At 34.3% G+C, this 13,380-nt stretch overlaps 1 protein-coding gene across 2 annotated transcripts in view; it reads left to right on the top strand.

The window, feature by feature from the left end:
- LOC101889686 (E3 ubiquitin-protein ligase TRIM9) overlaps positions 1-13,380 on the top strand; it is a 500,815-nt gene that overhangs the window by 461,596 nt on the left and 25,839 nt on the right. The window contains exons 5-9 of one of the 2 annotated variants that reach the window (XM_059130288.1): positions 3,935-4,030; positions 8,400-8,531; positions 8,633-8,734; positions 11,577-11,736; positions 12,337-12,369. In XM_059130288.1, coding sequence (XP_058986271.1) covers positions 3,935-4,030; positions 8,400-8,531; positions 8,633-8,734; positions 11,577-11,736; positions 12,337-12,369 — 523 coding nt within the window. The remainder of the gene's footprint in view (positions 1-3,934; positions 4,031-8,399; positions 8,532-8,632; positions 8,735-11,576; positions 11,737-12,336; positions 12,370-13,380) is intronic. The other variant, XM_059130289.1, reaches the window with a different exon arrangement.

Below are 13,380 nucleotides of genomic sequence, written 5' to 3'. Positions count from 1 at the left end.
TTTAAGAATTATCAGAAACGTTTGTCTTTTATACATTATTTTTTCAAGTGTTTTCCGAAACTGGAATTTTCAAAAAAATATTTTTTAAAAGATAAGGCAAAACTAATTTTTTTTTAATATATTGTTGCAAAATGGTCAGACTTAATCTCTTTATTGTTGTTTTTATAAAATCAACCTTTGGCTTGCTTGTTTTATTTTTTATATTATTATTTTTATTATAGATATAAGGACTATATTATTTAAATGCATATTATTAAGGACATCAGCTATGTGGTATTTTAAGAATAAATATTTCAAGGACTACTAACACACTAGGGCGTTCATTTTTGTGCATTGTTTTGGAAAACATTATCAAGGGCTTTAAAATAAGTGAATTTTTTCAAGATTGTTTGTTAGATGAAAAACCTGCAACCAACTTCAGGCTGCCGTCATTTCTAAGCCACTCGTCCGACAGCTGTTAAAATTATTCCAGTGACAGTTCATTATATTGTTTACATGCGTACAAAAGTATTTTGGTGAGAATTTTCCAAAAAAAGAGTTATTCCTGATGGAATACAAGCGTGATAGTGCGATTTCTTTATATTTGGCTGGCAAACCACAAGTGGCTATCGTTAGAGCACTCCAGCACTTAAATGTGAATAAATCTTTTGTGTCTCGTACCATCGCTCGTTACCGTGATACTGGTAGCGTAGCTCGACGTCAAAAAAAGTGGACGGAAGAAAACGGAAACATCTGCAGAAATGGTTCGAAAAGTAAAGAAGCGACTTGATCGAAACCCGCGTCGCAGTGGCCGAAAAATGGCTCGTGAGCTGAAATATTGCAATATTCCATTCGGCAAATAATTAAAAATGAGCTCGGGATAAAGCCATTGAAATTTAAAAAAGTGCAAGAACTTACACCGCAATAGAAAGAACGTAGACTCAAAAGAGCTAATGAGTCACTTCGCTTGGCCGAAAGGGGTGAGCTGCCTAATTTAGTTTTCTCCGATGAGAAAATATTCGTTGTTCAGCAGTTTGTAAACAAACAAAATGATCGTGTTTACTTGCCAAAGATGTCAGCTGAAAATGTGCACCTTCGGTTGGCCACCAAAATATAAGCGCCGGCCATGGTGATGGTGTGGGCCGCCATAACAGCCGATGGTCGCACTCCGCGTGTATTAATCGACCGTTGTATCAGAATAAATACTTAATATTATCGCGAAAGTATTCTGGAGGATGTATTGAAGCCTTGGACACGCAACCTTTTGGCCGCAGGCCTTGGACATTCCAACAGGACTCAGCACCATCGCACTGAGCACGCGCCACCCAAGAATGGTTACAAAATGAGGTTCCTCGCTTCATTTCCAGTGCACAATGGCCACCAAAATCTCCGAATACCAATCCGTTGGACTATTGTGGCTGGAGTATTTGGGGAAAGCAAGATTGGCACTAAAAAATACTAAAGTTTCGATCACCTCAAGCAAGCGCTTCGCCGGAAATGGGCCAAAATACCGCAGAGCAACATTCGGGCAGCGTGTGACGTTTCATTGGCAGTTTGAAGGCCATAATTCGTGCCAAAGGTGACCAATTCGAACGAGCTTAAGCCTATTCTAACATTTGATGCTATTTCCGACATTTTTTTTTTTGCTTTTTTTCAATAAAATTAAAAAAAAATGAAAATTTATGGCGTTTGGCTTTGTTCAAAATTTAGTTAATATTTTTTACAAAGACTGACTGACAGTCCTCTAAATAATTCTCTAAAGATGCACTATAATAGGTATGATGGTCCTCCAAATAATATCCAGGATTATGTTCAAATAATCCAGGATTATGGGTCTGATAGCCTTTAGTACTTGAAAAAGCACGAATTTGGATGCATTAGTCCTTGAAGTAATTTTTGGAAAATTCCATGATTTTATGCCTGATAGTCCTCAAAATAATGGTTGAGAAATCCATGATTAAAGCTCAAAAGGATATCGAGAATTTGTTTTTATTAAACCACGTATATAACTCCGAAAGACTTCGAGAATAATTCTTTAAAAGATCGACTATTATTGCTCTGATAGTCCTCGAAATGATTTTTAAAAATCCACGATTGTAGCTCCAAAAAACTTCGAGAAAAATCCTTATGAGACCACGACTATAACGACCATAGGACCATTAGTTCTAGAAATAATTCATTAAAAATTCACAATTACAACTTCAAAAGACCACAAGAAAAATTCTTTAAAAATCTCCTCTGATAGTCCTCGAAAAAATATTTAAAAATCCACAGTTATAGCTTCAAAAGTCCTCGAGAATAATTCTTTGGAAAAGGATATAATATTACAGCAACAAAATCCATCGAAAATTTTTTAAAAGACTATAAATTCAAAATACCACCAGAATAATTCTTTAAAGATCCGTGATAATAGAACCAATAGTCCATAAAAAAATTAGTTAAAAACTTTCCAGTTATATGTTTGATGGGAAATGGATTTCTAATCTTGGGCTTTTTAAAATGTCTAGGAAGGGGTATATAGCTATAATTAGTATTATTATTATTTTTTTCTTTTTTGACTACAGTAATCATAGATTATTAAATTAGTTAAGCTAATTGTGATATAATATTTTTACAAGGTCATGCCGATCTATAATTGTGGACTTTTTCAGTTATTGTCGTTTTGCGAGATATTCCACACAGGGCCACGAGGCGTGGGTTCCTGAATATATATTGAGAATATGTGATTCGATTTTTAAATTCTTTAATAATTTTCGTGATTTTTTCTAAAATAATATTTTAAGTAATATCTGAGCTGAGGATTGTTACAGAATAATTTGTGCATTTTTTTATTTAATAATTCGTTCGAAGTCATTAAGATTGTAATAGTATATTAAAAAAATTATTCTAAGTAATTGATTTCCATAAAGACATTTAATGGACCATCTAAAATTGATTCCATACATATTTATTAAATTCATTTAACTCCCATCATGCCCTCTTATTTCATTACAATTTTAAACTCCATAAAATAATATTAAATTTTTAAAAACATAATGGATTTTCCATTTATATCTCCCAATTGTCGAAGTACCGGTGGCAGTATCATGGGCCTCCTGTCATTTATTATAGATGACATTTTTTTTATTTTGCTTTAATATTTCTCCTTTTATTTGTATAATTTCGATTATATTTTTATAGTTTGCGGGCATAAAACAAATTTTTTGCGCCATTCTCCTCATTCATCAACATTTTATTTCCGTTATATTTGGCCGCAAAAGTTTTTTTTGCGGGGGGACACACAGCTCGATTTTTGATATCCGCTCGCTCTTTTATCTCTCTTGCTGTATCATGGCCGCAATGAATGGGGCGCTATATGATTGTATGTAGGTAGGTTTTTATGTTTGTGTATGTAAATGGAAAACCCAGGATATTTGGTTATAACAAATGTGATGATGATAATAACACTGAACTTGCTGTGGTTAAACAAATGTTCATGGGGACATTGCGAATCATGCTGATGCTGAGAATGACGATGATGATGTTACTAAGACACCATACCGCTGCTGGCCTGTTCGTCCATGATTCACAGCGCACCAGGAGCCCCAGAACATCTTTTACCCCAAATGCCATGCAAATGTTGTTGCCTTTTTTTACTGGCTTTTTGTTGTTGCTGTTATTGTTGTTCGTTTAATATCCATTTATACGCTATTTTTACACTTCATAAAAATACTGTGAACCATTATCTGTTCCTGGACCGTTTTTTTCTCTTTTCGCTACGGAATCAGGAAGGGCAACAAAAAAACCTTATATGATTTGGTTTTTGCTGTGTATGTATTTGTATGTGTGTGTGTCTGACAATTTCAAAAACTTTCTTTACATATTTCTGTTCTCTTTCTCTGCTCCGGTATGTAATTTGTCACTAATGTCGCACTTCTTTTTTTTTTCATGGTTCTTTTCTTATCTTCTTTTACAGACGGAACTTTCACACAATCTGCAACAATTGTCAGAAAAGGCACGCTCCACAACAGAGTTTATACAGCGGCTAAAAGGAATGAGTGACAAAGTAACGGTAAGTCAAAAAAAAATATTTTTTTTTGTAATTTTTTCTTCACACACTTTTTAGCACATAAAAATATATTTTGTTTTTTTTTTTTCGCCCCGGCGACCAGCAACCAAAAATTGTTGCTGGAGTTGTCATAAAGTAAGGAAGGCAAAAAAAAATCGCTTCTCAAAAGTCAAAGAAAATGAAAGCCCCCTCAGGCTAAACTGGGCAGAAAAAAAAAGATTTAATACTTCAGAGGCAGGCATGCGTTGTCTTCCCTCTTTCCCGCTTTTCTGTGGCAGAAACGAACCCAAGGCAAATGTTGAATATTATATTCCTTTTTTGCATTTCTTTTTTGTTTGCTCTCTCCCCAAGGCATAGCAATGAAAACAGACTTAAATATATATATATATATTTTTTTGTATTTTGGTTAAGCTTAAAATAATAAAGTTTTACAAAACTTAATATCTTAATTAAGTAAATGTTGACTGTGCGAATGAAGTTGGGTAGGCATGCAAAAGAGAAAAAAAAAAACGAAAAAACAGCGGAACAGAAGGATTGTTGGCCATTGAAAATCCCATTATAAAGCAGATGTAATTTTTCAAAGATATTTACATGGAGTTTTTCTAAAGGATATTTCTTTCCGTCCACATTTTCACTCGGGTTTTTGTTATTGAGTTGGGAAGAAGAAAAATACGGAACAGTGGTGGTCATATGAAAACCGCTAAAAAAAATTCTGTTCATATGTGGACACTGGAGAACTACGGTGTACTTTTATAATTATGAAGAAAGCGGAATATTATTTATAGAAAAAAAATTAAATATTCCGATTTTTTTCTAGGAAAAGCCCTTTTTTATATAAATTAATTGCAAACCTTTACTGAGGTCAAAGAAAAAAAATAGCAGTTCTTCAAAAAAAAAAAAAAATGAGAATCAGCATGTTTTAATATAAAAATAAATCAAAACTCACTCACTGAGCTCCAAACCATATCCTTTTATTGAAAAAAAAAAAAAACTAGTAAGGAAAGGTCAAAAGTCGACTATATGATACCCTACACAGTTATGTTTATTTAGTAGAGCTCTCGTAACAAAAAAGTTAATATTGGGAATTTATGCGAAGTAGATTATATTTGGGCTGATATTACATATATGGTGAATAATAATCGTAAAATTGGATCAAGATGTATATCGAAAGTAACTAAAATCTGAACCGATCTGGATAAACTTTCGCACAGGTATTTTCGAGCTGTATATGATGTCCGGTATCAAATATTATTGTTGTTGAATGCATATAACGCATGTAAAGGACCAAATCGGATGAAACATAAATATTGGAGTTATAGGTATATCTTAACCGAATTTAATGCACTTATTTCTAGGATGAATTCAGTCGGAGTTGCGAAAATTCAGTCTATTCGGACTAAAATTAGCCATTTGGTGCACAATAAACTTGATATGTGATATAGAAATATATGGGTGCTATATCCAAATCTGATCCGATCTCGATAGATTTTGACAAAGGCATTTCTGGGCTGTATCTTATATCTGGTACCAAATATTAGTCTTGTGGAGTGCATATTACGCACGTGAGGGACTTCAACACCAAATCGCTACATCTGAACCGATTTTCACCAAATTTGATGTACTTACTTCTAAACTGAATTCGATCGGATGTGCCCAAATACATGTCATTTGGACTAATATTGACCATTTGGTGCACAATTAACCCGAAATCGGTTGAAGATATATATGGGGGCTATATCAAAATTTAAATCGATTCTCACCAATTTCAGAAGGGTTTGTCCTTGGGCCAAAAAAAAAATATTAGTTGGAAAATTTCATCTCAATCGGATAATAAATGCGACCTGCATTTTGTTTACAAAAATACTCGGAAAGACGGACGGACAGACAGACTGACATGCATAAATGGACTCAGAATGTAATTCTATGAAGATACTCCTCGCTTCCTTCTCCATGTTACAGATAAATGCATGTATAAAAATCGCAAACCCCAGAAGCCAAAAGCAGCCTTAATATAAAATTTCCGAATTTCAGTTCTATCTCTTCACCCAATACCAAATTTATTAACTTTTAGTACGCATATCCCAAACAATCTACATCTCTCCGCCTTTGACACCCACAGAGATCCAAAATTAGTAATATTTACTACTTTTCGTACAATTATAGACCGATTTGCAATACCACCTCCAAATCTCAATTCCAGTTACCAACAGGGACCTCAATATCAAATTTCCAGATTCCAGCTCTATCTCTTGACCCAATACCCGATTTAGTAACAATTAGTACTTTTCGTTTAATTTAAGACATCAACGGTTATCGCAATGTAAATCTTCACGGTTTCAGCCCCATCCCTTTAACCAATGCTTAAATTGGTTCAATTTAGTACTTTTCGAACAACTATAGTACGCAATTCCAAACCTATCTTCAAATCTCAACCTCTGATACCAACAGCTATCTAAATATCATATTTCAGAATTTTATCTCTATCAAATCAGTGACATACATATCAAATTTCAGAATTCCAGCTCTATCCCATCACCCAATACCAAATTTAGTACTAATAAGTACTTTTCTAATAAGTACTTTCGGTACGATTGAGTATTTTTCGTAAAATTATAGTTCACATTTCCGACACCACCTTCATATGTACAGGCTATATTTTAACTTCGATTTAATAGCAAATTTCAGATTTCAAGCCCTATCCCTTCACCCAATACCATCTTGTACCAAATATGGTACGATTTGGTACTTTTCGTACAATTATAGTATACATTTTCGAAACCATCTCCATATGTTCAGGCTAAACACTAACCCCGATTTTAATAGCAAATTTCTGATTTCCAACCCTACCCCTTTTCCCCCATACCAAATTGTAACACATACGATTTAGAACTTTTCGTACAATTTTAGTACACATTTCCGAAACCATCTCCATATGTTCAGGCTAAACAGTAACCTCGATTTTAATAGCAAATTTCAGATTTCAAGCCCTATCCCTTCACCCAATACCAAATTGTACCACATATGGTACGATTTAGTACTTTTTGGACACTAATAGTACACATTTCCAAAACCTTCTCTTTATGATAAACCTACCAATAACAGGGATCCCCTATACAAAATTTCAGCTTCATAAACCAAATTGTTCAGAATTTTGTACCATTTGGTACTGTTCACACACTTAGTACACTTTCCCAAAACCACCTTCATATATCAAATTAACCTTCCAACCTTTATTCTCATACCAAAAATGAAGGTTGTAGGTCTATCCGTAACATTTTAGAACTTTTGGTAACCTTAAAGTTCGAATTTCCAAATATCCTTTGGTACATCTATCACTTCATCAGTGAGTCTCATTCTAAATTTCATAATTCAATGCAAAGTATTGAAATTTTTAAAGTTCATATTTCCAAATACTCTTTGTTACATCTATCCTCCACTCCATCAGTGACTCGAATTCTAAATTTCACAATTCAGTACAAAGTGTTCAAATTTAAGTGCTTTTCGTCCCCTTTATTACGGATTTCCAAAACGCAGAGGCATGTGATAGCCTACGCAACAAGTCTGACTCAAAATGTAGAGTTTTTACTTCAGCTATAGAATATAATGCGACCCCTTCTATAGAAAAGTTAATATAAAATTAATAATAATTAATTTGAAATAGAGTACTGAATAGTTTAGCAGTCCACAGTACCTTTTCCACCCTCCATGCAATGCAAAAAGAATTAAAACCTCCCACCTTCAAAAAACAATCCAGCAAATCCCAGAAATTAGTCAAAGAACGTTAAGTACAAACAACAAGTATAATAATGCAAAAATAACAACAACAACGACGACGAAAAGAACAAACAACATAAATTGTTTGTAAGAAATCTTAAAATCCCACTATACATTTGTTTTTGAATTTTCTCCTGCGCTGCAACGAGCCGGCGAACCGCTCTTTGGGTCCAGACAAATTACACTTAATGTTTATGAACTTTTTATAGTTTAAATGAAGACAAAGGGAGAGCGGTACAGGTATTTTTCCTTTTTCTACCTGGGCAAAGAAAAATCACAATAAAAGAAAAAAAAAAGAAACTTGCAAGTCAACTTCGGCCAAGGAAGTGGAAGTAAAGGCGTCTGGTTTATATTTCCTTGCAATTTTCTTCAAGTCCTTTTTCCTTACTACCACTTGTAGTTTTTTAGTTTTGTTCTTTGTGACTTCTATGTGAAATTATATTTAATTTGTTAAAGCAGTCTTTCTGTTTGCCTTTGATGTCCTTTGCCGGACGTTTCTCTTTCCATGGGAGAAAAATGCAATGCATTTTCATTTAATTTTTTTCTGCATTTAATTTTAATGGAATTTTTTAATATTTATTTAATTGTATGTTTTCAGGAATCCTGCATAGAATTCGAAAGACTGGTCACTGCCCAATGTGAGGCCCTCATCCAAGCCATACATGATCGCCGTGAATATTTATTAGAGGCCATACGCATGGATAAGGAGACGAAAATAAGAATATTAAAGGTAAAGAGATAATTAAAATAAAATTTTGATAAAAAAATGAAATAGAATTTAATTTGACAAAATAATAAATTATTAAATTATTATTTTTTATTAAATTTTAGGATCAACAATCAAATTGCACCGGTAAACTGCAACAGACCACAGGGCTTATCCAATTCTGCATTGAGGCCTTAAAAGAGACTGATAGTGCTGCATTCTTGCAGGTAAGTTTTACGAGTTTTGGTTTCTATTTTAAGTGTTGTAGGTGAAATAATTCCCTGTGTGAAAATCCCGATCAATTTAAAAAAATGCTATGAAAAATAGCAATTCATTTTTTCAAAAATATTAAATTATATATAACTGAAGGTCCTGAAACAAACTTGGGACGACACATCAATTATTTGGCAATTATTTTTTAAACTTTGCTGGATATCCATGAAGCTCATAAAACACGAAATAATATCCGTTTACACTTAGACTCGGAACAATTCAAAATTTCTATCAACACAAGATCTGTTGTAAAGACTGTAGAAATCGAACCATTCCTCCTGTACCTTCCCCACAAAGGCTCAAAAAGTTGAATAACAGAAGCGATTATAAAATCCAAAATAAGAATATGATTCTCTTCATATTTCACACGTCCCATTATTTCTATTAACACAAGATCTGCTGTGAAGATGGTACGTATCCGTCCACTCCTTCTGGTACCTTCCCCACAAAAGGATTCCAAATTTTGAATTAGAAAATGCTCATAAAACACGAAATAAGCATCCAATATCTTTTCAGATATCACACATACCGACATTTTTTCTAACACATGATCTGTTGTGGAGATGATATATATCTGCGAACCCCTTCTGATACTACACCCACCAAGGGGCAGATAGGGGATAAAAACTGCAACAAAGCCAAACGCCATAATTTTTACATTTTTTTTTTAAATTTTATTGAATGAAAGCAACAAATGTCGGAAATAGCATCAAATTTTCAAAATACGTTTAGATTTAGATTTAGATTTGTTCGAATTGGTCACCTTTGTCATGAATTATGGCCTTCAAACGGGCAATGAAACCATCACACGCTGCTTGAATGTTGCTCTGCGGTATTTTGGTTCATTCCCGGCGAAGCGCTTGCTTCAGGTGATCGACACTTTGGTATTTGTCAGTGCCAACCTTGCTTTCCAAAATACTCCAGACACAATAGTCCAATGGATTGGTATCCAGAGATTTTGGTGGCCATTGTGAGCTGAAAAAAAAAGCGAGGAACCTCATTTTGTAACCATTCTTGGGTGGCGCGTGCTGAGTGCGATGGTGCTGAGTCCTGTTTTTCTGATGCCGGTCGATTAATATGAGTGAAGAGCGACCCTCGGCTGTTATGGCGGCCCACACAATCACCATGGCCGGGGCTTGAGTTCTGGTGTCCAAGCGAAGGTGTACATTTTCAGCAGACCTCTTAAAACAAACTGCTGGACAACGAAAGTTTTCTCATCGGAGAAAACGAAATTCGGCAGTTCACTACTTTCGGTCAAGCAAAGCAACTCTTTAGCTCTTTTGAGTCTATTTTCTTTCTGTTGCGGTGTAAGTTCTTGCACTTTTTGGAATTTCAATGGCTTTAACCCGAGCTCATTTTTCAATATTTGCCGAATCGAATATTGCCATAAGTTCAGCCCGCGATCCATTTTTCGGCCACTGCGACGTGGATTTCGATCAAGTCGCTTTTCCACTTTTCGAACCATTTCTGCTGATGTTGCTGTTTTATTCCGTCCACTTCCTTGACGTCGGGCTACGCTACCAGTATCACGATAACGAGCGATGGTACGAGACGCAAAAGATTTATTCACATTTAAATGCTGAAGTGCTCTAACGATAGCCACTTGTGGTTTTCCTGCCAAATACAAAGAAGTCACACTATCACGCTTGAATTCCATCACGAATAATTTTTTTTCTTGAAAATTCTCACCAAAATGCTCTTGTACGCTTGTAAACAATATAATGAGCTGTTACTGGAATAATTTTAAAAGCTGTCGGAAAAGTGGCTTAGAAATGACAACAGTCTGAAGTTTGTTGCAGTTTTTTCATCTCACTCTGTATGGAGGGTATATCAGCTTTGTCATTCCATTTGAACTCCTCGAAATATTCATAATAGACCCCACAACGTATATATATATATATATATTCTGGATCAGCGTTAAATTCTAAGACGATCTAGCGATGACCGTCTGTCTGTTGTAATCACGCTGTCTTTCGAACGAATTGAGATAGAAGGCTAAAATTTTGCATACATGCATATTTTACCAGTAGGCAGGTTAATTTCGTAAATGGGCCATGTCGATCCACGTTTACGTATAGCCTCCATACAACGGTACCTCCCGATATTCGGTATTTTCATGATTTTGGCGACATTATTTACCGGAATCATTTCAAATTTCATGTTTAAAGTTCGTAATGGGTACTATGACAAAAATTCTTGTATGCAGGTCCACGTCTTCGTATAGCCCCCATATGACGGTACCTCCCGATACTCGGCATTTTCATGATTCTAGCCACTTTATTCTCCGGAATTGTAACACATTTCGTATTTAAAGTCCGTAATGGGTACTACAACCTATGAAAATAATTTCCTATGCAAGTTCACGTTTTACTATACTCCCCCCCCCCCTTTTAACAATACCGCCCGATATTCGATATTTTAATGATTTTATCGACATTATTCACTTGAACTGTTTCAAATTTCGTATTTGAAGTTCGTAATGGCTACTACAGCATATGACAAAAAAATTCTAAGCAGGTCCACGTCATCGTATGGTCCCAATGCAACTGTTTTCCATTAAGTGTTTTTTTTTTTAATTTGCAGGTTCCTTCCAAATTGTGGAGGGTATAAAAAGTTCGACCCGGTCGAACTTAGCTGCTTTTTTACTTGTTTTCCTATTTTTATGGTATAAAATGTTGTCGAGGGATTTTAAGAATATGAAATTCCGTGATAGTATAGGTTATAAATCTTCGAACTACCCCAATAAATACGATTTTTAATAATATTTATTTATTTTTTTATTTCTTCTCATTCCAGGTTGGTTCAATGCTAATAAATCGTGTTGCCAACACCGACATGACCTGGCACCAAGAAGTTACCAATGCTGCACCAAGAGTATCCCCCATTGTAGACTTGACGCTGGATGATGCTGCGGTTTTGAGATCAATTGATAATTTGAATTTCATACAAATGAAACGTAAGTTCCGAAAAAAGATTTTTTCCAAATTTCCCAGGTTTTGAATGCAGCAATGAAAGCATAGCATAATTCACATAAAAATCTCACTAAAACCTTTGCAGCCAGGAATTTCCAAACTAATTGAACCCTAAGAAAATTGCTTAAAAACTAATAATAAATGGGGTGCGGCTGCTTGAAACCTAACCTCACATAGTTCAATGCTAGCTATTGAAATTTTTAAGAACACAAGATTAACTTTTCATAACAAGGAGGGATATAAATTTCCGGAAGTGGTACACACAATGGAAAATTTAATAATTTTCTTCATTTATTTTTAATACATTTAAGACATTTGTATTATATAACCATCCAAAAAATTGTATTCCGCAAATTAATCATAATTACCATAATCTTGTCTCTCTCTCTTTTTTTCTCATATACTCATACATGCTGCTTTACAAAATGCTTTTAATTGCTAAATGAAATCAAATTACGCCCAAAATTGTATTCAAATCATCATTTGAAATTTGATTGTATCTCCCGTTTTTTTATGTAATGCCAAAAAAAAACGCCCAAAATTATGCTTGTGTTTTTGTGTGTGTGCGTGTGTATCATTAATAGCTGCCAAAGATGGAGATGAAAGGCTGCCAGCAGGTGAGATGCTTGATGAACACTATATCAGCAATACATCATCATTTACCACATCCATACTGTCCACAAATACTGTCATCAATGCCTCATTGTTAGACAACACCACAAACAACACCAACAATATAAATTGCAACAACCACACCACCACAGCCACCACTAATTCCACCATAACCAACCTGATGACGGCTATGGCAATCAATGATTGCAATAAGACCTCAACATTACGTTCCACCAAATCCAATAAATCATCATCATCATCTTCCTCCTCAACAACATTATCCCTGAAAATGAATGCCTTTAGAAAATTGATCAACTACGATGAAACGATATCATGTACGCATACCAATTTGCCATTATCCTCTACTTGTTGTATTCGTATGTATGATTTTGTTTTTCTTCTTATTAATTTTAAAATAATTTTTAAATTTTATTCAAAATTTTTTTTCTATTTTTTATATATATTATTTCTAAGTTTTCATCCGTATTTTGTGTTAAACTTCATTTTCACTAAAAATTCACTGTCACTAAAAACACGTACATTCATACATACCACTTTCTCATTTTCTCTTCTTCTCATTACGGTTTTGGTTCTCTACTTTTCATTTGTGACTATATTCAATATAGATAGCTTTTTTAAGTTCTACTTCAAATAACTGAGAACTGATTAAAAAAAATAATAACCGAAATCCTTAGTAGGCTACTCTATCCCTAAATGACCTGTTAACAATATTATAGCTATAGAAAGCCATTTAAACGTCTTCTATCCATAAATCTCCTACTCAATGCTTTATATTTAAAGAAGACCAGCATTGTGGTCCGTTTTCATAAAATATTTTTTTTTAAAGTGCGCCTTTTCTGCGCAGGTCATATTTAACAAGACTTTATTTTAAAAATCTGAGATTTAGCCTAAAATGCTTGAATAATGTCTTGAAAAATAATTTTTGAAAGCTTAGATTGTAGTTCATATAGTCCCTGAAAGACATATTTACAAATGCCCCAATAATAACCAGATTG

The sequence above is a fragment of the Musca domestica genome, unplaced genomic scaffold (genome assembly GCF_030504385.1).
Source record: "Musca domestica strain aabys unplaced genomic scaffold, Musca_domestica.polishedcontigs.V.1.1 72, whole genome shotgun sequence".
In the NCBI taxonomy this organism is placed as follows: domain Eukaryota; kingdom Metazoa; phylum Arthropoda; class Insecta; order Diptera; family Muscidae; genus Musca; species Musca domestica.
The sequence above is the reverse complement of the archived record's forward strand: the minus strand, read 5'-3'. Positions and strand labels throughout refer to the sequence as shown.